This window comes from Phalacrocorax carbo, chromosome 9 (assembly GCF_963921805.1).
Source record: "Phalacrocorax carbo chromosome 9, bPhaCar2.1, whole genome shotgun sequence".
NCBI lineage: Eukaryota > Metazoa > Chordata > Aves > Suliformes > Phalacrocoracidae > Phalacrocorax > Phalacrocorax carbo.
Window position 1 is genome coordinate 25,003,134 of NC_087521.1, and position 23,061 is coordinate 25,026,194.

At 41.9% G+C, this 23,061-nt stretch overlaps 1 protein-coding gene across 7 annotated transcripts in view; it reads left to right on the forward strand.

Annotated features, from left to right (window-relative positions):
• EVL (Enah/Vasp-like) overlaps positions 1 to 23,061 on the forward strand; it is a 156,755-nt gene that overhangs the window by 67,596 nt on the left and 66,098 nt on the right. For 5 of the 7 annotated variants that reach the window (XM_064460757.1, XM_064460752.1, XM_064460754.1 and 2 more), the window contains exons 2-3: positions 11,174 to 11,342; positions 18,889 to 19,066. In XM_064460757.1, the coding sequence (XP_064316827.1) occupies positions 11,174 to 11,342; positions 18,889 to 19,066 (347 nt within the window). Of the gene's footprint in view, positions 1 to 2,325; positions 2,458 to 10,718; positions 10,799 to 11,173; positions 11,343 to 18,888; positions 19,067 to 23,061 lie in introns of those variants that run through there. The other 2 variants (XM_064460756.1, XM_064460758.1) reach the window with 2 other exon arrangements.

Consider the following 23,061-nt stretch of genomic DNA (forward strand, 5'->3'; position numbering starts at 1 on the left):
TGAGCAGCTCCACCATTTGTGGGGTGCTTTGGGAGGTCACCTGGGTGCCACCACTACTCCAGGTCAAGTTTGGGCAGATGGGCAAAAGGGATCAAAGTAGGTGAGAAAGATAAGATTTTGTGCAGTGTTTTACAGGAGGGAGGTAGTTAATTTGCATTGCACATTAGGGAACTGGGTTTGTAACGCCCAGGTGGGCACAAAGTGGCTCAGCAAAATGCTGCAGTGACACACAAGTGGGTGCGGACCTTCCTATCCCCTCCCACATGCTGATACTGCACTACCTTCCTGGGATCACATCATGGCATGGCTCAAGTAATGACATGGGAGAAGTATTTTCTTAAGCAATGTGTGTTACAAAGTGCTATTAATATAAAGGAGATTAAGTTGTCAGGCAGGGAGAGCTTGTGATGGCCAGAGGAAGGGGGAGGCAGTTGGGATCTCTGAGCATCCCGTGGGTTTATTCTGTGGTTGTTTGCATTTTGTATTATTTGCACTGTCCATGTTTGTGTAATCACAGATAACAGGTGATGTATTTAGACACGTTAAGAGAACTTGTGAGCACACTAACAAAAAAAACCCCTCAGATAATTTCACGTGAACATGGGAAGAAAACCCCAACTTTCTCTACTTGCAACCAGACCACAGCAGGGTCCATCCAGTTCTCCCTGTTGCATTCTCTTGGCATTAGTTCTCCCTTTCCTCTTAATCTCCTCATGCCATAATGCACCCCTACCCTGAAGTGAAGCTGGGAAGACTAGATACCATTTGCAGAGTGTTTACATCCATGTATACAAGTTTGCCAAACCAAGGAATGGGCAGAAAAGAAGGATTATCTGTCTCAAGGGCCTGCCACCTCTGAGAGGTAGCCCACCAAAACCGCTGCAGTTTTACCCCAGCTATGGTAGCACTAAAGTATTAATTTGCTGTTCTGCTCTCCAAGACCTCAATTCTTTTTGCTGTAGTATTTTCAATTATTATTCCCACATTTGCAAAGTTTCAATTTGTGTTAATAGGCCATCTTGCTGCCATATCCAAATGGCAATGCCCAGTTAATAGAGTGGCAGAGTAGGCAAATGAGAGCTTGCAGAAATAGCAAGGGAGATGTTACCACAGGGAAAAACCAAGTTCCCTGTTAACAGGAGGGTGTGGATGCATGCAATCGCCTATGTCGGCAGCTCATGGCAGGATGGAAATGAAGGCTTGTAGTCTTTCAGTGATCTCCTGCAGGCACATCACAGTCAAGGAGGCTTAGTTTCGCAAGGCACACTAATTAAAAAATAGGCACTACATAGAACTAACTGTCCGAAAGGAAATAGCGGATGGCACGTTTTCTACAGCAGAAGCTGTGAGATAAGGTATCATCCAGCTTATAGCTGTGATCTCCTCAGTGGTTACTCCAAGCCAAATACTGCATGCCGTTTGTGAGAGGCTTAGCGCAGGGCAGGCAGGAGTGCAGGGGAGAGGAGACAAAGTCTCATCTTTGCTGTCTCCAGGTACCAGCTGGCTGAGGGCCAGTCCGCTGCTGAGCCAAACAGGGGGTGTCCCAGCTGCTGGTGATGGAGGGAGGGCACGCTCTGCTTACATACCCCACAGAGCAAATTTTGTCCTGTTCCTTAAATGTTTGAGATTTCCCCCATGTCCTTCTGTAAGTTACCTGACAGATTGCCTCCTTCTGTGAAGATGTGTTACTTAGTTTATGTATTTATGGTGATGGCCCAAGTAGGACAACGGGGTTGGAGAAAGACAAAAAAAAAAAAAGCTCTTGCTCTGGCCGGACCCCAAGTTAGCCAGGTGTAAGGTGGTTCCCATCCAAAAACTGTATTGCCATGGTAGCTGAGAGTCAGCATGCAGTGGCGTGGCACTGTGCTGTGCCAGTTCAAGTCTGGGGCTGGAGCTGGTCCCCAGCCAGCCAGGAGGCAATGCCAGGCTGGTGGCAAGGCAGGACAGGGGTCCTAGGTACCGACGGGGCCCCTGGGTTTGGTTCTGCACCGTGCAAACACCCATGCCATAAATGAATAACAGCAATTTTTTGTGGGTCTGAGATTTGTTTGCTTTTTCTTTTTCTTGGACAGTGAACCTGTACCTTGAGAAAATAAGCTAAATGTTTTTAATATCTGTGCCACCAATGAGGCAAAGGCAGCGCATCTAATCTTAATCTATATTGTCTGGACTTTCGTTCAGTAAATCAGCTGAGAGAAAGAACACATTTCTTCTTTAAAGTCTCTTCCCCGCCCCTGCTGTATAAGTCTTACTTCCTGCCCTTCTGCTCTCTCAATAACGCTTCCCTTTCCTGTTTTGGTTATAAGCCTGTATAGACCCCTGCCTTGTCTCCCTGCCAAATTTGTCTTCTGCTCAGTAATAAGGTGAAATAGCCTATTTGGGTTTAAGCACACGTGCTGGACTTGAGCATATACTCCTGTGAGATTACCTGACCAGGTCTTCCTCGATGGCAGCCAGGTAAGTGTCTGGGGACTGTGCAGGATGGCAGGGAATTTGTTGACCAGGGTTAATGTGACTGGATGGGAAGGAGAGCATTTATTGTCACAAACGCAGAAGGTCTGTGTTTTCGTTATAGCCTCACAGGATAATTTATAATTGTATAAAAGGGTCATTAAGCTTTTATGGGAATGCTACATTAATATGCACCCCCTGGCAGTGAGGGAGAGGCTGACTTGATGGAGCAAGCCTCCTTCATTCCTGGTCTGCCTCCGTCGACTCCAGGGGAATCGTCACAGGTTTATTTGCATTTCTGTGGGATTGAAGGGAAACCAAGGCAAAGTGATGCCAGCTTTAATGAAAGACCTTTATGTTGATTTCTTGTGTTCACTTAAGAGTCTGCCTCTCCTGATTATTAGTTATGTTTATGATCTTTCAAAGCCTTTGTATAAGGTATTATTCTCCTGAAATATGGATATGAGAGAGAGCCCTCAGTCATATATTTTCACTTGACAGTTCAGTTTTGGGTTTTGCATAATGCATATTTTATACAATTAGTTACTTCTTGTTTTTATTTCTGTAATTTAAGGGTGAAGGGAAATGGTTTATATGAATAGATCAGGTGATCTAGTCAAGTTGCTTTTTTACTGTTTTCAACTAATTGGGTTCATAGTGTTCTCCCAGGCCATTTAGTTGATTTATTTTTAGGAACTTCTGAACTTCTACTTAATATTTACTTTTAGGAACTCCCAAAGTATATCTTCAAGGTGGTATGCAAAAGCTGAAAGTGAACCATGCTTCACTGCAGAAAGAAATGTTGCATGAATTAAAGCATTAACAGAGCAATGGAGTTTCTCCATTAGGAGACAGCAGTGACCTGATGTTATTGGAGCAGGTAGAAGCTGAAGGGAAAGTGACTCTGGGAGCCTGGCTGCTTGGCAGTGATGGCACTTCTCTGAATCACTACACTTCCGTTAAGAAGTGCCTGTTGCAAAAAAAGCAGTTCTCTTAAAGCATTTTTTTAAGACGTTGAGTTGAGATACTGATGACTGGAGTTCCCCTTAGAATCATGTAGATTCTTACGCTTCGGTTTGCAAAACCTACCAGAAAAGTGATGGGTTAAAATTAACTCCACCACGTAGTTTCAAAATCTCAGCAACATAAACTAAGCAGATGTGCTGGCTTACAAGGGCATCAATCTGCAGCCACTCTGCCGGCCCTAAATCTCCGCAGATTGGCAGATGTGCTATTTAAGTGCCGCAGCGGACACCAAGAGGTCAGGGCTTTCCACAGTCTTTCACTGGCATTGCTGAGGACTGAGCTGCTTTGGACTGACAGTCAGGCCCAGGTGGAGCATCTCGTCTGCTGCATTATTGTTTTGCATACTTTATTTATTTTTTTTATTTCTACTCACTTCTTCCATGCTCAAGAGCACTGAGGGGTGACAGAAGGTTATGCAAGTTTCTCTGGTCATGCCAGGATCGCATGCATGTTCCTGAATTTAGCAACTCATCTCCCGAAGTCCTGGCTTAGTGTGAGATCTGGGCGTCTCATAAACTATCTCTTTTTTGGTTTCCAGCTGAAGTGTCTGCAATGGATGTCTGCAACAGGTACTGGACATGGCAATTCCCACTGGGTACGCCAATGTAATAAGGGAGAATTCAAAATTAATGTCTCATTGCTAGCAGAAAGAAGAGTAACCCTTAAATACTCTTCCTTCTGCAGGTGAATTGGTGTTTGTCTTACTCTTGTTAATACTGTAGGTACCAGTATTACCATTTCCTGCTCTGTGAAATATGTATTTATCTTGCAGGTGTGTCATGACTTTATTTAACAGTGTCAGTCTTTTTGAGAGCTGCTTATGAAGGAGGTTTTTTTTTTGTACTATTTTCTTGTAATTATTTAATATTAAACTGTTTAGATGCTGGAGTTTAACAGTGGAGAAAGGTGATGGCCAGGCACCTGCAGCAGATGCTCAGTGCAAAAGGTTCACCTCCTGCTCTTGATGCAGCCAAAGTCCAGCAGCAAAGGCAGATCTTCCATGTGTAAACACGAGCTGAGCAGGAGACCAAAAAATAGCAGCTCCCCTGGGAACTGGGTTTCATTTCAGGCTGACAGAGGCAAGGGCAACACTGTCATGGAGGTATCTCTGCACATGCAGGCAACCAGGAGTGCAAACTGAGGACTGACCACTGGGTCCATGGGTTGGTTTTTCAACAGGTCCCAGGAAATGGAACTCAAAAAAGCAAATGGGGATAGTTGTTGTGACACCTCAATATTATATATGCAACTGTGACTGCTATTTTTCTAAATGTCTGCTAGAAAACATTCAGGCATCTGCATGTCACTGGGGATTAGAAGTTCCTATCTGAATGTAAAGTCCCTATGGGTTTCCACTATCCTTTAGTGTGATCGAGTGGCTAAATGCTGTTCTTTAACAAAGAGGTTTTGCTGTGTTGCTGAGGAAATAAGTTCTTCAGTGCTCTGGGACAGAGGTAGGGTGAATGATGCTGACACTGACTGTCCTGTGAGTTTGGTTGCAGAGGGAAGCAGGCTTTGAAAAAGGAGGTCCCAGAAGGAGTCACAAGCATGGCTGATGTTGTATTGGAGAAATGAGCTTACCAATGAGAAATGGGGTCATGAGCGAAGCTGGTGGTGAATCTCTGGTGGGAAGGCTGGAGAACACCTGCACTACAGCAAGCTTTATCTGTAATGAGCTCAGATCTCAGACGTGGTCTACATGAGCCCAGATGGCCTGGCTGACTTGTGTTTAGAGGGTCTCCCAGGTTTTTTGTTATGTAAATCCAGTTGTCTGAGAGAAGTGTCCACCTGCTTCTATAAAGATTACTACTGAAACACTTTCCCTGCATCCCAATCGTTATTATATTTGTTGTAGTGGAACCAATTAAAATGTTTAGCAAATTAGTCGATTAGAATTTGCAGTACACTTTGAATGCTGCAGGAACATAACTTGTAGCTTACTATTGAGGTTAGCACAGATACGTGTCACACAGACCACACATCTCCATATACAGGTTTTTGTATTTATGTTAGCTGTTTAAGCTGACATTGAGAGAATTCTGTCGGCTTCTTAAATCAGCATTAGCATCTATTTCTTGCATGTCAGGTTTCACCACACAGCTGTGACTTTCTGTAGGCACAATCAGCGGAGAAGTAGAGCGAGATGTATTACATGGCTTGTGAGTTATCTTGCATGTTCTGTGTGCTGAGGGTTCGTTCCCAGGTAGGACAAGCCTTGGGCAAAGTAGTATTAACAATTTCTGACACCAATAAGGATGGTTAGGTCAGTCCAAAATAATTTTTAATTATTAATCATGTATAGTGCACGGGAAGGGGGGAGGGGCTGGAGAGGGGGGGAATGGATGAGAAATAGAAATTTAAAATAAGGTAAATATTTGTGTAAGTAGCTGTTTGCATTTCCATAGAATAGCAGAAGACAGCTCATTTGACGATGAGAGAATCATAAGCAGCTTGAAACAAGATAGATCTGTAATAGGTTCAAAGCATGATAGCTTGATTTCTGTCAGGGGAGCTTTCACAGTTTATGCTAAGTAAATTTCTGCCCCAAGGAGACAGTTGTGTCTGTAAATATAAGGGATAGTGAAAGTCTCCTTGTCCATCTGGCATGCTGGAGTAGAGCCCACATAATTAGGTGTTTAACCCTGAAGTTGGTTAGTTGCTGTCATTTGTTACACCTTTTGTGAGCATGAGTCGGTGACCTTCCAAAAGCTGTACGACACTGCTGTGGCTCTGGAAGAAAGTATTTTAAACCTCTCCTGTTGCCCTCGGGTGGGCTGGTGCTAAACAGGGGTCTGGGCTAGGGCTGGGATAACCTTGTGCCACAGCAGGCTCTGCCCAGGGTCGCTGTTCAGAGGTGGGCTCAGTGTCTCAGTACCACACTCTGCAAAAGTTTTATTCATAAGAAGTACCTTCTAAGAAGAGAATGAAGGTCAATGAAAGAGCAATGCAGGTTAGCTTCTCATCTTTTTCTTAGTCTGGGACAAGAGAGAAAAGCCTTCAGGCCTCTCTACCAAAGACTTGCCTCCAAATATTATGATTTACTCCCTTTTTTTCTGTTGATTCTCTATTCCAGGTCTTTTGTGGCTCTGTCCTAAGCTTTTTCCTTGTAAATTTGGATAACGCACTAGGCTAGACAGAGAGAAGCAGAAGGACGTTTCCCCAACCCACGGCTCCCCCACTCCCAACCTCCACAGTCATTTCTATCATTTCATTTCCCCCTATGTTTCCTCTTTCTATTTAATTACTTGCAGTCAGCCAGGTAATGTGAAGCAGCCCCATTAAGTCTCATGCGATAATTCACAAATCAGGCAGATACTTTCCCTAAGGCTCCCTGTGTTATCTTTTCCATACTCCTTTGTGCCTCTTTTTTGGCTATCAGACCTTGTTAACCATAAATTTACTAAAAGCCAGGAAGAAAGGACTGCATTTTTCAAGTTCTGCACAGATGGAAGACGAGAGGCATTTCTGGATGAAGCCGTCTTCATTGCAGCACTGTCTCGAAGTGCAGCCTCACTGTTACCTCGAAACTGCTCTCCCTAGATGCAGTAGTCTCTGTACCTTAACTGGTACCTTTAAGCTTGATGTGACCCATTTGGGGCTGGAAGTGCTGCTGACACCGTAGGTAGCAAATCAAGGAGGATACAGCAAATCTGTGAGGCCAGCCCAAGCATGCTATGCAGCCCCGGTGCTGTACTTGGCTGCCCACTCTCACTGGGGCTGGGCAAGAAGGGTCAAAGTTGACTCTTTCAAGAAGGGTTAACTCCAAATTAGCTAATCTGCTAATTTGTGAAGGCAAATCCTAAATAAAAAGATGGAAGACAGTGGGCCAAAATGAGTTACACAAAATGAAGCAAACAGTATTGCCTGCAAACATATATATATTTTTTAAGCTATAGTTTTGTAATATTGAAAAAATATTCTATGAATCTCAACAGTGAATGCTGGATTTTAGGTACCAGCTGTGAACAAAGGATTTCCCAGTGCAGTCTGCTTCTGTCAGATATGAAGTTAAGCAGATTTGCTTTAACGTCAGGCAAACAAGTGGTCCTGGTGCAGAGGTTTGCCATCCCACAGATATAAAGCACTGAGGAGAAAATGTTTTCAGAATAGATAGGGGTGGATATTAGGATTTGGGAGTAAAGGGGTCCCTAGGAAGAACCCATTCCCTCCACATGTAAATACAGTCTCAGATCTTCCCTAGAGCATACTGCAGCGCACTTGGAGTAGACATTATGCACAAACGTGAACAATGTTGTCATTAAGACCCCTCCATGATGCAGTTTTTGTCTTTTTTGCACGTAATTGCCTATGGTGGAAGCCCAGGTGGGTGAGTCTGACGACTTGCATATTAAGGTAACATAAAAAATTAATAGGGGAATTAATAATATTTGGAAAGGTATGCAAAACTTGATGAATCTTCTCCAACACATACCCATTTTTCAGTAACTTTTGTGTACTCTTAGCAAGATAAGGCAAGTTCTAGAAGCTACACTCATGACTTTGTGTATAAATACTGATATCTGCCAGAGTCTTCTCATGGAGAAAGAATGTGACTGTACAATAGTGTGAATAAAACCCATATTTATTACCTGTTATGTGTAGTTGACATAAGTGTCAATGGTCCCAAAAATAACGGAAAATTTTGCTGGAGCTTCATGAAACCAATGTTGCTTGATTTACATTTAAAGCAATGGACTCCGCAGAGGGTAATAGAGAGGTTCTCACTGACACTTATAAGAGGAATGGGTTTTGGACTGTTTTCAGGGAAGCCCCTTAAAGTGGCAGTGGGAGAGTTGTGCTGTTAGTGGGTAGGGCCAGTACAGAGTCTTCAGGCATAAAGAGTTACACCTCCATTTAGGGTGAGACAGCAAGCTAGCGATGGGTCCCCGGGGGTGATTTAGGTTTTGAAAGATTGATGAAGTGCTTTGCAGGAAAGGATTCCCTTTCTGCTGTACTTGTTTGATGTTCCTTTCTGTTATTTCACTGGAGGCCAGATAACAGGCTTAATCCTGTTTCCATTTAAATGAATGATGAAAAACTTCCATTGACTGCAGGGAGAGCAGGGATTGAGTTTGATGTGTTGCTTTATGTTACAGTAACAACTGGTTGTCATGCATTAAATGTTGCTCCTGGGGTCTATATCTGTGTTTCAATCATGAGGTTGTAGAGGGGTTCTTTGCTGCAGTTTTCAATGGCAGCGAGTCTGAAGGTGAAGTTGCTGTATCGACTGAAATCTGGATACGGCATTACAAATAACACCACGGTAAGGCCCTCGTGTCTGTGTGGTTAGGTGCATTCTCTTTGTTGTAAGGAAGGATTATTTAATTAATTCTGACTAAATAAGGAGCCCAGGGCGATTGTGGGTTCCAAAATTAATTTGAAATGGAGACATCATTGGGTCTGATCAGACTTGCTCTGATGAAACCAGTGGCACGCTCTTGCCTCCTTTAGTACAGCAAGGCTTGTAGCAACTGACAAGGCCTGAGGAGAAGGACCTGGTGTCATGCTGGCTGAATGTGACTGTCCTGGGGACCATGTTTTCTGGGGGCCTGCTGGCTCGCTGGGCAGGGTGTTGCTGTGGCCCTAGGCAGCTGATGCTCCCCCCACCTCTGGAGTTGGAGGTGGCATGAGGCAGCTGGTAGCAAAGGCAGGTGGGCACCATCCAGCCACAAGACACCAGAGGTTATTTTTGGCCATTCCACTTTCACATGGCAAAGCTAATCCAGTGTACTCGCATTTTTGCTGGTGCATTTCACTCCCATTCTCCCCATCTGTGGATCCGAGGCAGAGTAAGCGTCCCTGGGCAGGTCTGGAGAATGCAGGCAGTGCCGCCACTGCTGCCAGTGTGCAGCTCTTGCACCAGTTGGAGGATTAGGCAGGCTGGAGTGAGCTCAGATCCTGCAGCTGCTAGTGTCAGATATGGAGAAGCTGCCACGAAACATTCGCTTACCTTAAAAAAAAGAGATGGAGAGGTATTTGCTAGGTGAGTACATCAGCAGAGGTGCAGCTATTCTCCAAGTATCTCACATAACAAAGCAACAGCAACTGGTGGGTGAACTTGATTTTGTAAATTCTGAAGAATATAAGTAAAATAATCTTTAGTCTTTCTGATCTGAATATATTGCTCTACTAACAGAATCTAGCTGTTTCCATGCTACGTAATAAAAATACAATTTATTCTGAATTTTATTACCTTGGTCTTTATGGACATGTCTGCCAGCATTGTTGCTCCCTCTGTAAACATTGTGAAGAGTTTTCAGGCTCTTACCTACAGCCTGAAGCAGGTCTGTGGGCTACCTGGAGACTATGCGAAGTGACTGATGAAACAAGCCGGAGTCAGTAGGCTTTAGGGTACAATGGGGGATGCATCTGCCTTGGAACTCTTTTTGAGACCCACAAATAAGAAAAGATTGAAAATCGCTGCTGTAATCTACCCAGATCCTCTTAATACTTACAGTAACATGCTCCCTTTCATTGAAATGATGACAGTGGTGGGGTCAGGTGGGTTGGGGTATAATTTACAAGTGGTGTAATCTGGCACGGTGGCAGTGCAGCAATATGGGTTACCACCACCCTGGAGCTTCTCGTGTATTCGTGTGCAAGTGAGGCATTACTGAGGCAAAACAAAAACAAGGACATATATACAAGAGGGAGAAAAAAGGATTTGTGTGCAAAGCAGATTACCACTTGATATTGCATTGCTGAAAATTGTTTAGTACGGTGTGGGCTAAGGAAGGGAGGTATATAAATATATATAGGTATATATAAAAGGTATATATATATGGAACTCATATTTCCTCTGGTATAAGAAAAGTGGCTGGGAAGTTAGGAGTGGAAATTGAAGTCCTGATCCGTATTGACATGTCACCTCAACAGTATTTGCCAGTGGCATTTCTTGCACAAGAAGGGTGTGTTTTCGCACGAATCTAGTATACATATATTAGTCATGAATATGCAAGCAAGAGGTAAAGAACTGATTAATTTCTGTGACTCTACAAAAGAAAAATAGTTATTAATGCTATATAAAATAATGGCTATGTACATTAACACTGGAATACAGACATTTGTGGATTCCCCTTTCCCACTTTCTTTGCTACTAGGATGAAGGAAAAAGGAGTTCCTCTGTGTTTTGCACCATGTATTCTGGGAATTCTAAGTGCGTCAGCAGGTCTGGGTATTAGGCGTCAGCTGGATTAACGTAATTGATTTCTTTAGTTTACCTAACGTGGCTTTTGGTTCAAGGTCTGCTTGCTTCCAGTTTTAAATGTGTAACTCAGCTGTGGATGTCACGTGTTTTTTGTCAGTAAGCTGTAAATTATTGGTAAGTTTTCATGCAAATATGAAAGGCTTCACTTGCCAGTAGGTACATAAAATATATGGAGCATTCATACTGCTGGACAGTTTTCTTAACATTTGTACGATACAAGTTATTCCCCAGGGCCTAGTATTTCTATATTATATAGATTATCGGTTCAAACAGCAGCATATTGCAGGTTTTTTTTAAGTCTCTGAACACATACATGGCAGCTTTAATTTAACAGGCAGATTGCATTCAAAGGATTAAGAGATCTCTCATAAAACATGTGTTGTAAGTAGTTCTGATAATTTCTGTTGGTTTCTTTTCTTTTAGGTATTTTTAGTAGTACACAGCAAATTCACTGTTTTTTTTCCTGATTTTGTTGTTTTTGCTCTCCAGTGAACAGAGTATTTGCCAAGCCCGGGCTTCAGTTATGGTCTATGACGATACCAGTAAGAAATGGGTGCCAATCAAACCTGGACAGCAGGGATTCAGCAGAATCAACATATACCACAACACGGCCACTAACACCTTCAGGGTAGTTGGAGTTAAACTGCAAGATCAACAAGTGAGTAACTGTATTGAGTTTCCTGTAAATTAACCTTTGATCACGTTTGATACCATCAGTTCTATACTTCATGCAGTCTAGCAACATTTCCTGCTCCCCGCAAGGTGCCTATCAGTCTGTTTACTCCAGTCATTCAGATTTTGTATAATTTTTTTTGTGCACACAATATATCATAATTTGTTACTGCTTATTTAACCAAACTTTTGGTAAATGCCAGAGAGATTTTAATGTTATTTTCCCCCCCCTCCATTTTTGCTTTGTGAAATGAGTCTTATTTCATTCTGCAGGTGTTGCTCTCAGCTCCCTCTAACTTACTTTTTGCTCGTTTTTTGTACTATGTATGAAAAAGAAAAACAAATCAATAGTTCTGCACTGCCATCTCGCAAAGAGCGGTAGTTACATTGCCGTGATAAGTAATTAGTTCCTCATAATGCATTTTAAAACCCTAGGTGCACACTGTGATCTGATTTACGGCAGCCTAAGTCTGCAGGACCTCCTTGGGTATTAAAGGAGTTATATGGGATTTAGATAATCAGAACTGGGATGAGACCCTGCTCGGCCACCAGATTGCAGCAGCCTGCCTTGTGGGTGTGCTGGGCAGTGTGTGCCATCCATAGCCAAATGGCATGTTTAGACCCTAAATTGCAAAAATATACTTGGGGGGGGCGGGGGGGGGGGGGTAGTGGCAGTGCTATACTGTCATGCCATTTGCATTTTAGAGTAGACATTTCAGAGTCAGGGACTCCCTCTGTGTGTTGACATGAAGCTGGTATGGCAGTGGCAGCCCAGCCTGCCCGGGCTGCCCACCTCCCACACTCACCTCAAGCCCTCAACCTGGCAGAAGAATCAGAAGAGAGTAGGTGGTTGATTTTCTGTTGGTTCAGAGAGCGGCATTGCCTCCTGGGAAGGTGTGATGAGCACCGCCACCAGCATGAGATGGGCAGGGGCAGGGCAAGCCAAGCCAAGCCAAGCCTAGCCAGGCCAAGCTGCAGAGCCAGGGCCGGGGCACCACTACTTCTCAGATGCCACAAGTGTTAAATTGACCAATCTGCTCCTGGAAATGCAGACGATGTCCCTCAGCTGTCAGTTGTAATGATGGTTGGGCCAACTGGAAAAGGTAGTCAGGTTGCTTACTAGAAATGTTAATGACTTTTCTACACTGTCCATATACATCATTTTGAAAAAGGAAAGGCAGAATAGAAATAGGTGGGGGGTTTAGCACATCAGTTTTCAGCTCCTTGCAGGGCGCTCTTGAAACATCTGCCTTATCTTTTACCACTGCTTTTATCCTTCTCAGTAAAGGCAATACATTAATGTAGTTCCATTTCAAAAATAGAAAACATTTTCAAAAATAAGTGAAATACAGTGGCTTCTTAGTCAGTTGTGAAAGCCAGTGGTGCTTTGTAACAGGCCATGCTAGCTCTTCATTTTACATAGCCAGCAGGTGAATGCAAATTATTTTCTTGTGACTAGACTCTAAGATGGGTCTGAATAGCTGGTGTAAAACAAGAAAAATTCATAAAGTCTACAAATATATATGTAAGGGAGACTATGTACCAAAGGTCTGTCTTAACCAGAGTGTACAATTTAAAGAGTAGGATATATTAAAAAGCCAAATCTTGATCTGTACTTTAAACATGTTTTGTATTAACCATAAAATTCTATTTGCTTGCAAATGTTCCTGCGCTTGAAGAGTATGCCATCTAAAAATCATAAATTCAGAAGGAAACAGATAGAATAATATATTTTTCTAGAGTTTAAAAACTAAAAATCCTCCCTCAAACAAACAAAAAAATTATAGGTTTCCTTAGTCACTTAAAACTGTCTAAAATAATGTATTTGCCTTAAATATGATTACAAAAATCCAGTACAATGAGTGAAGTAAGTTCAAGACAGCATAGCATAGTAGTATTAAAAGGAACATTCTGAAAGTCTCAAGATTCAGAATTTAATATATTTTATATGAGTCTCGCATGAAATCATAAGCTTGCTAGCTTGCTAAGTATTTGCATTTGACGAGAACAAAAATGAATTTCAGTTAAAATAATCCTCTGTATACGCCATTTCATGCTTGCTTTCAAATTGTGCTAAATCACACTGAAAATGAGGTTTCAGTAAAAGCTGTTGCTTTGCCAGAAAGCCATATTTTTCTGAAAAGGACCAATCTTGAGCTAATATGTGATTTGGCGTATAATGAAGCTAATGAAGCTACAAGATTTCTAAGAGCTGAGAAACTAGTTTAAAATATGAAGCACAATAATACCGTGGAGGAATAATTTTAAGTTTTTATTATATACTGTTTGGCAAAGCACAGCCTAGAGTAATCTTTGTGACTTCACCCTTGCATACCTTTAATGTTTCCCTTTTAATTTTTCTTGTTTTATATTACACCTCTAATAATCTTTATAATTTTCATCCTCTTTTTTTCTTCACTTATCTTCTTCTGTAGGCTCCTTTTGTTGTGTTTGCCTAGCTGCCTTTCTGTTTTGTAGCCCTTTTTTGATGCATGTGTTAGAGTTTATGGTACTGTCTTCTTACTCTGCTTACCTTATCTGTGTTTATCTTCTTCTCTAGCTGACGGGGTCTAAAAAGTTCACTGCCAAGAAATATGGTTTTTAGACTGGCAGATCTTGAGCATCATTCTCACCACTGGGAAGTGGTCACCGACCTCTTGTGGTCCTTATGTGTCTGGGTGACATGCTCATCGCATGCTTGCGAGCAGCAGCAGCGCTAAGTTACAGACCAGCAGTGCATGAATTCCCCTCCCTGATCTGCACAGACACATACATTTGCATAGACTCATGCTGGCATGAGCGGTATTCTGCAGAAAACCAGAAGCAGGCTTTTGAAGCTTTGAAGTAGCCACAGAGGCCAGAACTGGTTTGAAGCTAAGGCCAGATCAGTATTACAATCACTTGATGTCACGAGCTTTGATGTGTCCTTGCAGCCTTCATTTTCTTGTAGCCCAACAGTCGCAAGCAAATGGTTTACCTCTGTGTTGCAACTTGCCAGCCGTTGCTGTAACCTAGCCTATTGTAAAGGCGAAGCGTGTTAGCTTCAGTCACTGTGCGAGAAGTTCGCAAAGCTAAAAACATACAGGTGGTCCATCTTTATGGCTTAGCTGACAAGCAGTAGCTCCCCAGTTCCGAGTCCTGATCAACTGAGGGTATAAAATGATGATTTTGCATCAAGTGATTTCAGCTCAGCGTGTTCTCATCACTGAAAGGCCTGTGTTGAACAAATAGGCGGGGAGGAGGCTGCAAGTCAAAAGTCAGTCATGTCTCCTGAGGGTTTGGTGTATTGATGTGGCTAAGAAGTGAATGTAAAAACAGGGCCTTGGGGAAGGTGGGACGTTTTACATTTGAGCCTAAGCCAAAACTGAAATGGGGACAGCATTCTTGAGTTATAAACTAAACCACATTTTTTGAAAAATAAAGAACTAATTAATCACCACTGTAACTTACTAGAAGTTGGTCAGGTTTGGGCCTGCTTACAGAAATAAAGAAGCTGGCCTCAGCTGTAGCAGTTTTTAGCTGCCACACTGTATCCTCCCTGTTTTAACAATCATATGACTGCTTCCCATGAAAGGGGCCTGAGTGCTGGCAGCACAGCAGACCCCAAGCTGGTAACAAACTTCCAAGCCATTTCATACTCTGGAGAAACAAGCAAATGTCTTTTCTGGTGCAATAAGCGAGAGTACGGGTGGTAAGATTTGTGTGGGAGCTCTCCCGTGATCTCGGTTGTGGTTACAGCTCAGATGTGGTCCTGAGGCCCCCTTGATCCCTTCTGGCCCCATTCCTGTGAATCCTGTTCACACCAACATCATTGCTGCTGACAATTTATAGCTCAGCAGCCTACAGACTGCAGTCAAAGGGAAGGGCTTCTTGGTTTTGAGATTTTTTTCATAGATCCCAAAATTCCCTGCCTGCCCCAGAGAACCTACACTTGAAACTGAGATGAAAGGGTGAGGAGAGTACCTGGTAGAAGTGAAGCAAATAGTTTTTTAACATTAAAGCGATGGGAACAATTAAAGGTGTCAACATATTAATACTATGCACAATTGGTCTGTGAAACTCCTTGCCATATGACATCATTGAAATCCAGAATGTAACAGGCTTCAAAACAACACAGGCATTTATATCACTAACAAGACTACTTTGTTTCAGGGTAGAAAGTAGTAAAAGGGGTTGGATAAGAAAAAAATAGGCACATTAAATGTCACGTTTCAGCTTCTAAGATAAACTCTGGATGAAGAGTTACAGGACAATTCTTTGTTATGGGCAAATCCATTACTTCTTTCTGCAAAATTTCCAGTAAATTTCTCCAGTTCACCTGTTACAGCCTACAGTGGAAGATGAAAAGATGAACTGTTGGTCTGTTCAGCATGGCAGCTGCTATCTTACTGACATATGAAGCTTTAGAGTAAAGATCCCTTAGAAACACCTGTAAAAAAACCTGCTGTGCTCCAAACAGGGAGACCTTTTTATCTTTAATTACTGCTCTGAAGCACTTACTTATCATCACGTGCCTTGCAGAGTCTCCACACCATCTGTACAAGATGCCTTTGTGCACTCATTTTTAACAACAGCAGGAGAACCCCCCCTCTATTTTTCTGTTTTCCAGAAACATTAGCCAAAGCAGATAAAATGAAACTGGCTATTTTATGTTTCATTTCCCAGTTCTAAACTCTCTGGTTTGAGTTTGAAGACAAGGTATTACATGTGAGGCATCCTGATGATTACTGAAGGTCAACATTCAAATCCTGTCTTTATTTGACTGAAGGAATCAAACCTTCAGAACAGAGCAGATTCTCCGAGTTCCTTTCATTGATGTTCTGGGAAAGCAAATTTTGAACAGCTTACCTGACTTCCATTAAACAATTTTTGGCATAGGTTTTTACAATTTCTGTCTTTCATTATACAGCTGCACTACACCCTCTGGTGCCCTTTAGACTTAAATAGTGCTGTCCTTTGAAACAGAAGATTCTTTTACTAGGTGAGAAATACTCGCTTGGCAAAGCCTGGTAGAAGCTCACCATCTTTCTAAACATTTTCTTGAAGATACTGGCTGTGCCTTCTCTTCCTTAAGCTACTCAGAAGTGGTTGGAAGACTTAAAAATTGGTACATGTTAAAACTGTCAGGTTAGTAATCCAGGCATGAGCCTACCTGATGCTCCAGAGACTCCTTGAGTGTGAGCAACATCGGTACAGGCTCTCCCAATGCTCAGTGGTAGAATGGGTGTGATGTTTTTCAAGAGAAAAGGGCTACCTAAGCTGTCAGCTATAAGAGTGAATTTATTGCTTTGCTGTGGCTGGAGCAACTTGGTTTTCACATCATTCTGGTTGGTGTGGGTGGTTTCCCATGCAGTATGCTGGCGATGCGGTTCCCATTTTCAGGGGACCAACTCTTGGGAGCCTGTGTACTGAATGTATCCGGCCCTGCATCTCCCTTTGGATCACAGGTCAGGAATCTCTCTATGAAATGTGGCAAAGCAAGCAGTGTAGATCTGATTGCTGCCCAGTGTGTCTACATGGAAACTTAATAATGATACTGATTTGAGAGCAACAGTTGGCCCAGATGCCTGATGTTCAATAACCATCAGGGTAATTTATGCTTAAAGCTAGACCAAGTATTCAAAGACTATCTGCTATGTCACTGTTCAATGCTGGCTTAAGTAAGTAAATGGATTATAGAAATAGAGTATATCTAATTATCTACTGGTATAGTGGCTTCTTTTCTGGTTTCCATAATTTTTAATATATTCATACAATACAGTTATCAGACATCTGTTAACTATCTATATAAATGAGACAATGTCATCCTTCAAAAATAGGAATGTGCGAAAACCAATTTTCTCCTTATGTATTAGGTGCGCATCTAATGTTTTTCTGCCAATTTAAATTGGCAATCCACTGAAAAGTCAAAACCCAGAGCCAGGAGTCATTAATCTTTGAAATTAGCTTTAAAACTCTGCTTTTATAATTGAAAAGAATTGTCAGTCATCTAGCAAAAATATCATTAATCTATTTAAATATGTTGGAGTTCTTTAGGTGCAATAATAGTACTAACAAAACTTTATAAAGTACTGGTCAATCAGACTGAAAAAAAGATGTATTGGTAGGTTTTCTGGTGTGTAGGATCCACCTGTAACAATAAATACTGTGTGCAGCATTTACTTGTTACTGTCTCTCTGTTTTATTGTCTTCTGTTTGTGCTCTCATCTTGTTCTCCAGGATGGTAAGACTCACGGTAAGAGTGAGCTCCCAGGCAGTGTGCACCAAGGTCCCTCTTCCTACTCCTGTAAACCAGTCTCCAGCCCACCTAATTTACAGATGAGCTGTACAATCTAGTTTGATGGAGGATTTCCATTGACTGGCTTTCAGTGAGGACCAGAAATTGAGGGATTGTCCTGGCTCTTGATAAAACTCCAGCCAAAATAACTCCATTTGTAGAAACAATCCCAGATATTCAAAACCTGATTTGCTATATTTGAATGAACTTCAGATTTTCCTTGCTTTCAATCTAAGTTTCTCTGTCCCTGGTTCCCTTCTGTCCCCAGCCTGTGTGGGCTGATGAAGATGGAGCCTCCATTTCCTACTCCTTTTCTGTTTTCAAGTGCACTGTGCCTGTCTTTGAGAATAATTATGATCCCTTCTGTTGGCATTTTCTTTCTTAAATTTGTGTCACAACAGAGTGCCATTGTCAGTCCACAGATGGGTATCTCAGGGGTGCTCTCTCTGCCACGGGTCCTTCTGGCCTATTAGTGGTGCAGTGGACACTCTTGCCTCTCCACCTTCAGGTAGAGCAGCTTACGCTTTTAGCATTGGAGGTTTCTGGTGAGATCCCAGGTGTACTGTGTAGCTGGGTGTCCCACATACCCTGCCCAAGGATAAACAGGGCATTTCATTTAGAAGATTAAATCAAAACATACAGAACCACCCTTCTGCTGCAGTGACCCCCTACCTGGAAATTTTAGCACGTACAACAAGTGAGGAAGTGGGAGAGGAAATATTTGGTTGTCTGGTTTTGTCATTGCCTATCTGATTTTAGAGAAAAAACTCTCAACATAAGAAGGTGCTGGCGATCAGGTACATGGGAGGAGAAAAATAGAGCTAGTGCAACGAGTCAAACATTTATCTGCTGTAGGGCAGGGTTAGTGCCAAGACCTGTGTCTGGTTCTTTGTCTGACAATTGTGCATGATCATCCCCCAAAAGATGGCAACAGCTGCTGGCCCTGACTCCTGACATCTGTCTGCAGTATCTGCACAGCTGTATTGTGCAGAGGTGCTGTAGAAAACAAGAGCAGGTAATAGATTTTGCAAAACTAGCTTGCAAGTCCCTGAGGCTGAATTGAATTGTTGTAAATCTCACTCCAGATGTGGGTCTTCTGTCATTGCAACACATACTACCTTACTGTACAGCCATGTTGGAGCTGCTATATGAATTGCCTCTACCAATATAATTACCCTTTACCAAAGGGTTGGTGTTCTCTCCCCGCTGAAAACAGAACTATTTTTAATTTTTCACCCTCTCTTTCAAATCACAGGTAGTGATTAACTACTCAATTGTGAAAGGACTGAAGTACAATCAAGCCACACCTACCTTTCATCAATGGCGCGATGCACGACAGGTCTATGGCTTGAATTTTGCAAGCAAAGAAGAGGCTACCACGTTCTCCAATGCAATGCTGTTTGCTCTGAATATCATGAACTCTCAAGATGGAGGTAAATTAGCAGCCACTATGTTCTTTATTACTCTGTGACTTTTTACAGTGCTTGTTATCCATCCCCTAGTGCAGTTGTATTGGATAGTATGCCATTATAAAATATGTTATAATAAAAAAAGTTGGTCTCTGGTAGACAGCCTTTAGATCAGCACTTGCTGAGGTATGAATTGTGCATGTTTTCAGGTTTTACGTGCCTTCCTTCTAATTTATCATGGTGCCTTAACTCACGATAGGAAATCAATGGTTATTTGGGAATGCCTCAACAGGCAGGTAGCCCCACTGATTTATGTGGATCTGAGTATGCATTGGTTACATGTAAGATGGCAGAATATAACTTTCAATAAACAGAAGCTAGAGTAAAATTAGCAACATTTGATAAGGTAGAACTCAGAGCTGGCATTTCCAGTGTGTTGGGTGTCAGCTACAGCTGTTGGCTCTTGTGGGCCGGCTTTCAAAAAGAGGATTATGTAGCATCTCATTTATTTCATAAGGTAAAATGCAAAGGCTTGTACTCTGGACATTGACTGATGTGTTCCTAAGTACTATATCGACTGCAGTTGAAGTTTGTGGTGAAGTCTACTGTTCCATGAAATTGTCATTGCAGTAGCTTGATGAGGCCCCAGAATGAAGTCCTGGTTTCTCAGTGGAAGCCAGTTTCTGGTCGGCAGTATCTGGGTGAAATACTGCTCTCAGTTTCACCCCTATGACCTCTCTGCAGCTTCTGTGCTGGGAACAGAAAGCAATCCTTGTGTGGTGGGTTTTTTTTCCTGCAAAGTACATACCACATCCCTAGTCTCCTTCTGAAAACACAGTGAGTCAAGGTTTATGTCACTTGCTGCCATCCAGGTTTCACTGCAATGTTCACTGGAGATGGATGGCAGGTCTCTCTTGAGAGAGGTTGTCTCCTGACAATCTTCAGTACACAAATATGTCTTACCGAAAGGTGTATTTGTAATATAAAAGATCATATTTTTGATTTTGCTATTTCAATTCATCTTCTTAAGCTGACAAATGCAAAAGTCATAAAAAATCAAGAAATGTCTTAAATTCTGAGCTATATTTAGAAATACTGAGGACTGAATTCTGCCTTCTTCAGCTTGAACTTTTTCAGCTCAGTTTGTGCCACAGCAGGAGACTTCAGGAGGAAATCTGGCCAACACTGACCAGTCCGAAATTCATGCAAGTCTGAAGAGTACAGAGCTCTTTGGCTGCTCATATGTGCTCAACCCTTTTAGATCACCAGATGAGACTCCAAAATGTGGGTACTTTGACTATGGTCTTGATGTAATGATTGATTTAGCATCTATAATGAGTCTGCCTTTCTTCTGAAAGCCCTTAGTTTGGGGTTTTTTTTCCATCTATCTCTTCCCGTCAAAGGGAGTGGTGTTTTTGCAGGATTCTGAGGTTGTTCCAGGGAGGTGCGTTGTGGAAACATGAGTCTCAAGATGAGAATTTATTGCTCTTAGGCAAAAATGAAAGAAACTGTCTTAAAGTGGATACTTTATTTATGTTAGCTACTCCTAGCAAAGAACAACAGGTATTTTTAAGAAAGTATTTCTGAGTACTTGAAAAGCCTATTAGATTTCTGAGTTTATGAATATACAGCAAATAATAATTTGCATTTTGGCGGGTATTCTTTTATTCATTTACTTAGCACACCAACTTGTGTTAGATGCTTTACAGACATAAGATGCAGCCCCTGCTGAAGAGCTTGCATTTAAGGTTTGCAGTTGTCATATAGGCAGGCATGAATTGGGTCACAGACAAAAAAATTTGCTACTTTCTTTTCCAGAAAAAAAAATGGTCTGGTAAACATTCAGTCTTCGACAACCCCTTTTCTCTCATGCATAAAGTGTTAAAAGTTTCAAAGATTGCCAGTTGTCCCATTCTTTACAGCTGAGCTTGTCAAAACCTGAAATTTGGTTTAAAGGGAATTTCAGCATTTGTGTTTTTTTAAAAAAAACCCTCAGATTCTATGAAACTAATTTAAAAATACTTTTTATCAAAATTAATTTTTAATTACAAAATTTATTTCTACAAATATTTCTCTTTAAATTTTTATTAGCTACAAATTAATAATATATTATACTAGGACTTTTATCTCATCGTAGGTTTCCCAGTTATTGCAGTGATCTCAGTATATGATTGACAGCAAAAGTACATGATGGCTATATGACAGAAAATGTTTTTTCAGATCTGCTCCTCCTAGGCTCATACAGCGCGTAAGCTTTTGTGGGCATGAATTAATGCAGATAGGAATTCACACAAAAACACAAAGCCGTATATCTTTTCAGGCACAGCCACTGCCTGCATACTCTATCCATTCTGCTGCCTGCATGCTGCATTAGGGTTTGATTTTTCATATGGAAAAATCATTAGGAAAAAAATGTATTTATTATATCTCTGCATCCAAGTATTAAAGTTGCCCATGTGCTTATGCAGATGGATGACAGCTTTAAGGAGTGCATTTGTATGCACAGAACTGCTCACACAGTAATAAAACCCTAACCAAAACCAGAGAGTTAAGCAGAGGTTCCCTCTGGCACATTCATCTTTAGAATACCCTCTCTATCTGCTAGCTCCACAGTTTGGGATATGCTACATGCACTACTTGGGATGTGCTATTTCTGATGTTTACTTGTTTCATATATTCCCTGCTGAGACATTATTGTGTTTAGGTGCTGCTAATCTTCCCATAGTTGGATACAGTTTCTGGCTTCCATGACTGTTTCTCTCTTCGTTCTACCTCCCACTTGCATAGACTAAAATTAATCATGGTGGACTACAGCAAAAAATCTGAGACTGCATCATATCTTCAGCAGATGTGGGGTCAGGGTGGTGTAACGTTTGGGAAAATAACTAGTTTTAGTCGCAAAGCAAAGGTGTGGGTTTCTGAATGGCGCATTAAGCTGAATTAGTTTAAAAAAATTACAGCATTCAATGTTTTGGGGAATTGGAAATAATTTTTAGGCAGTGCTGACTTTAAAATGAATGAGTCACTTCAAATGTATATACAGTTATGAACTAGTGTTCAGAATTACTGTACTGTCCCACTACTTCACGAGACAGACTGAGACCTGAGATCATTCACCACAGAGGTGCCGATCACTGCGCTGATTGCATGGGGCACTAGTGAAAACTAAAACAAGTGCTTTGTTAAATGCCTAAGGTTAAATGGGCTGAATCAGATCCTAAATCCAGCTGCTGACTCACGAACCTGTGTTAACCTGGGTTATGTGTCAAGATCATCCCTGGGGAGGGAGTCCTCCCAGGGGCCTGACATCCCAAAGTTTGGGAGAGTTGGAAGAAAGCAGTTGTTTAAACTTGCTGTCTAGTTGTATTTCTGCAGTAGATGACCTCATACTCTTACCCACGGGGAGGGCTGACCATCTTCCACATGGTCAAGTTCTCCCAGCTACGATGGGAGCCTCTCCCAGTGCATGTCCTCAGGCTGGGGTAAAGCAAGCCTTGCAGTGCAGGAGCTGAACACACTCAGCTCAGTCCTGTGCTTTGTAAGGATACTAATGATCATGATGGGAGTAATCTAAAATGAGATAAAATAAGACTAAAAAGAAAATAATAATACAAATGTGTACCATCCTTCCTTTAGAGGTTGAGAGTTGCCTCACTGAATCACGATTGTTTACCTGCCAGCTTGTTTATATGCCTAATTACTTTGATTTCCTTATACGTCTCTTTAATCTGTTCTCCTTTACAATAAAAAATGAAGAGCTGGTCCTGAGCCAGCCTGCAAAATGAGAGCAAATGATAACATTGACTTGCTCATTACCAATCTCTTGCTTATGGTTCTTTAATGGTGTCATTTAGTAAAACCATCTGTATGACAAATAACATCCCATTAAATTGTTTGGGTTTTGTTTGGTTGGTTTTTTTCCATGGATTTCCACTTTGTAAAGCCAGGCCTTCTACTGGTGTGTTACCTGCTGCAAGGAGTGTCACTGGCCTATGTTGTCACCTGCAGCCAGGTTTCAC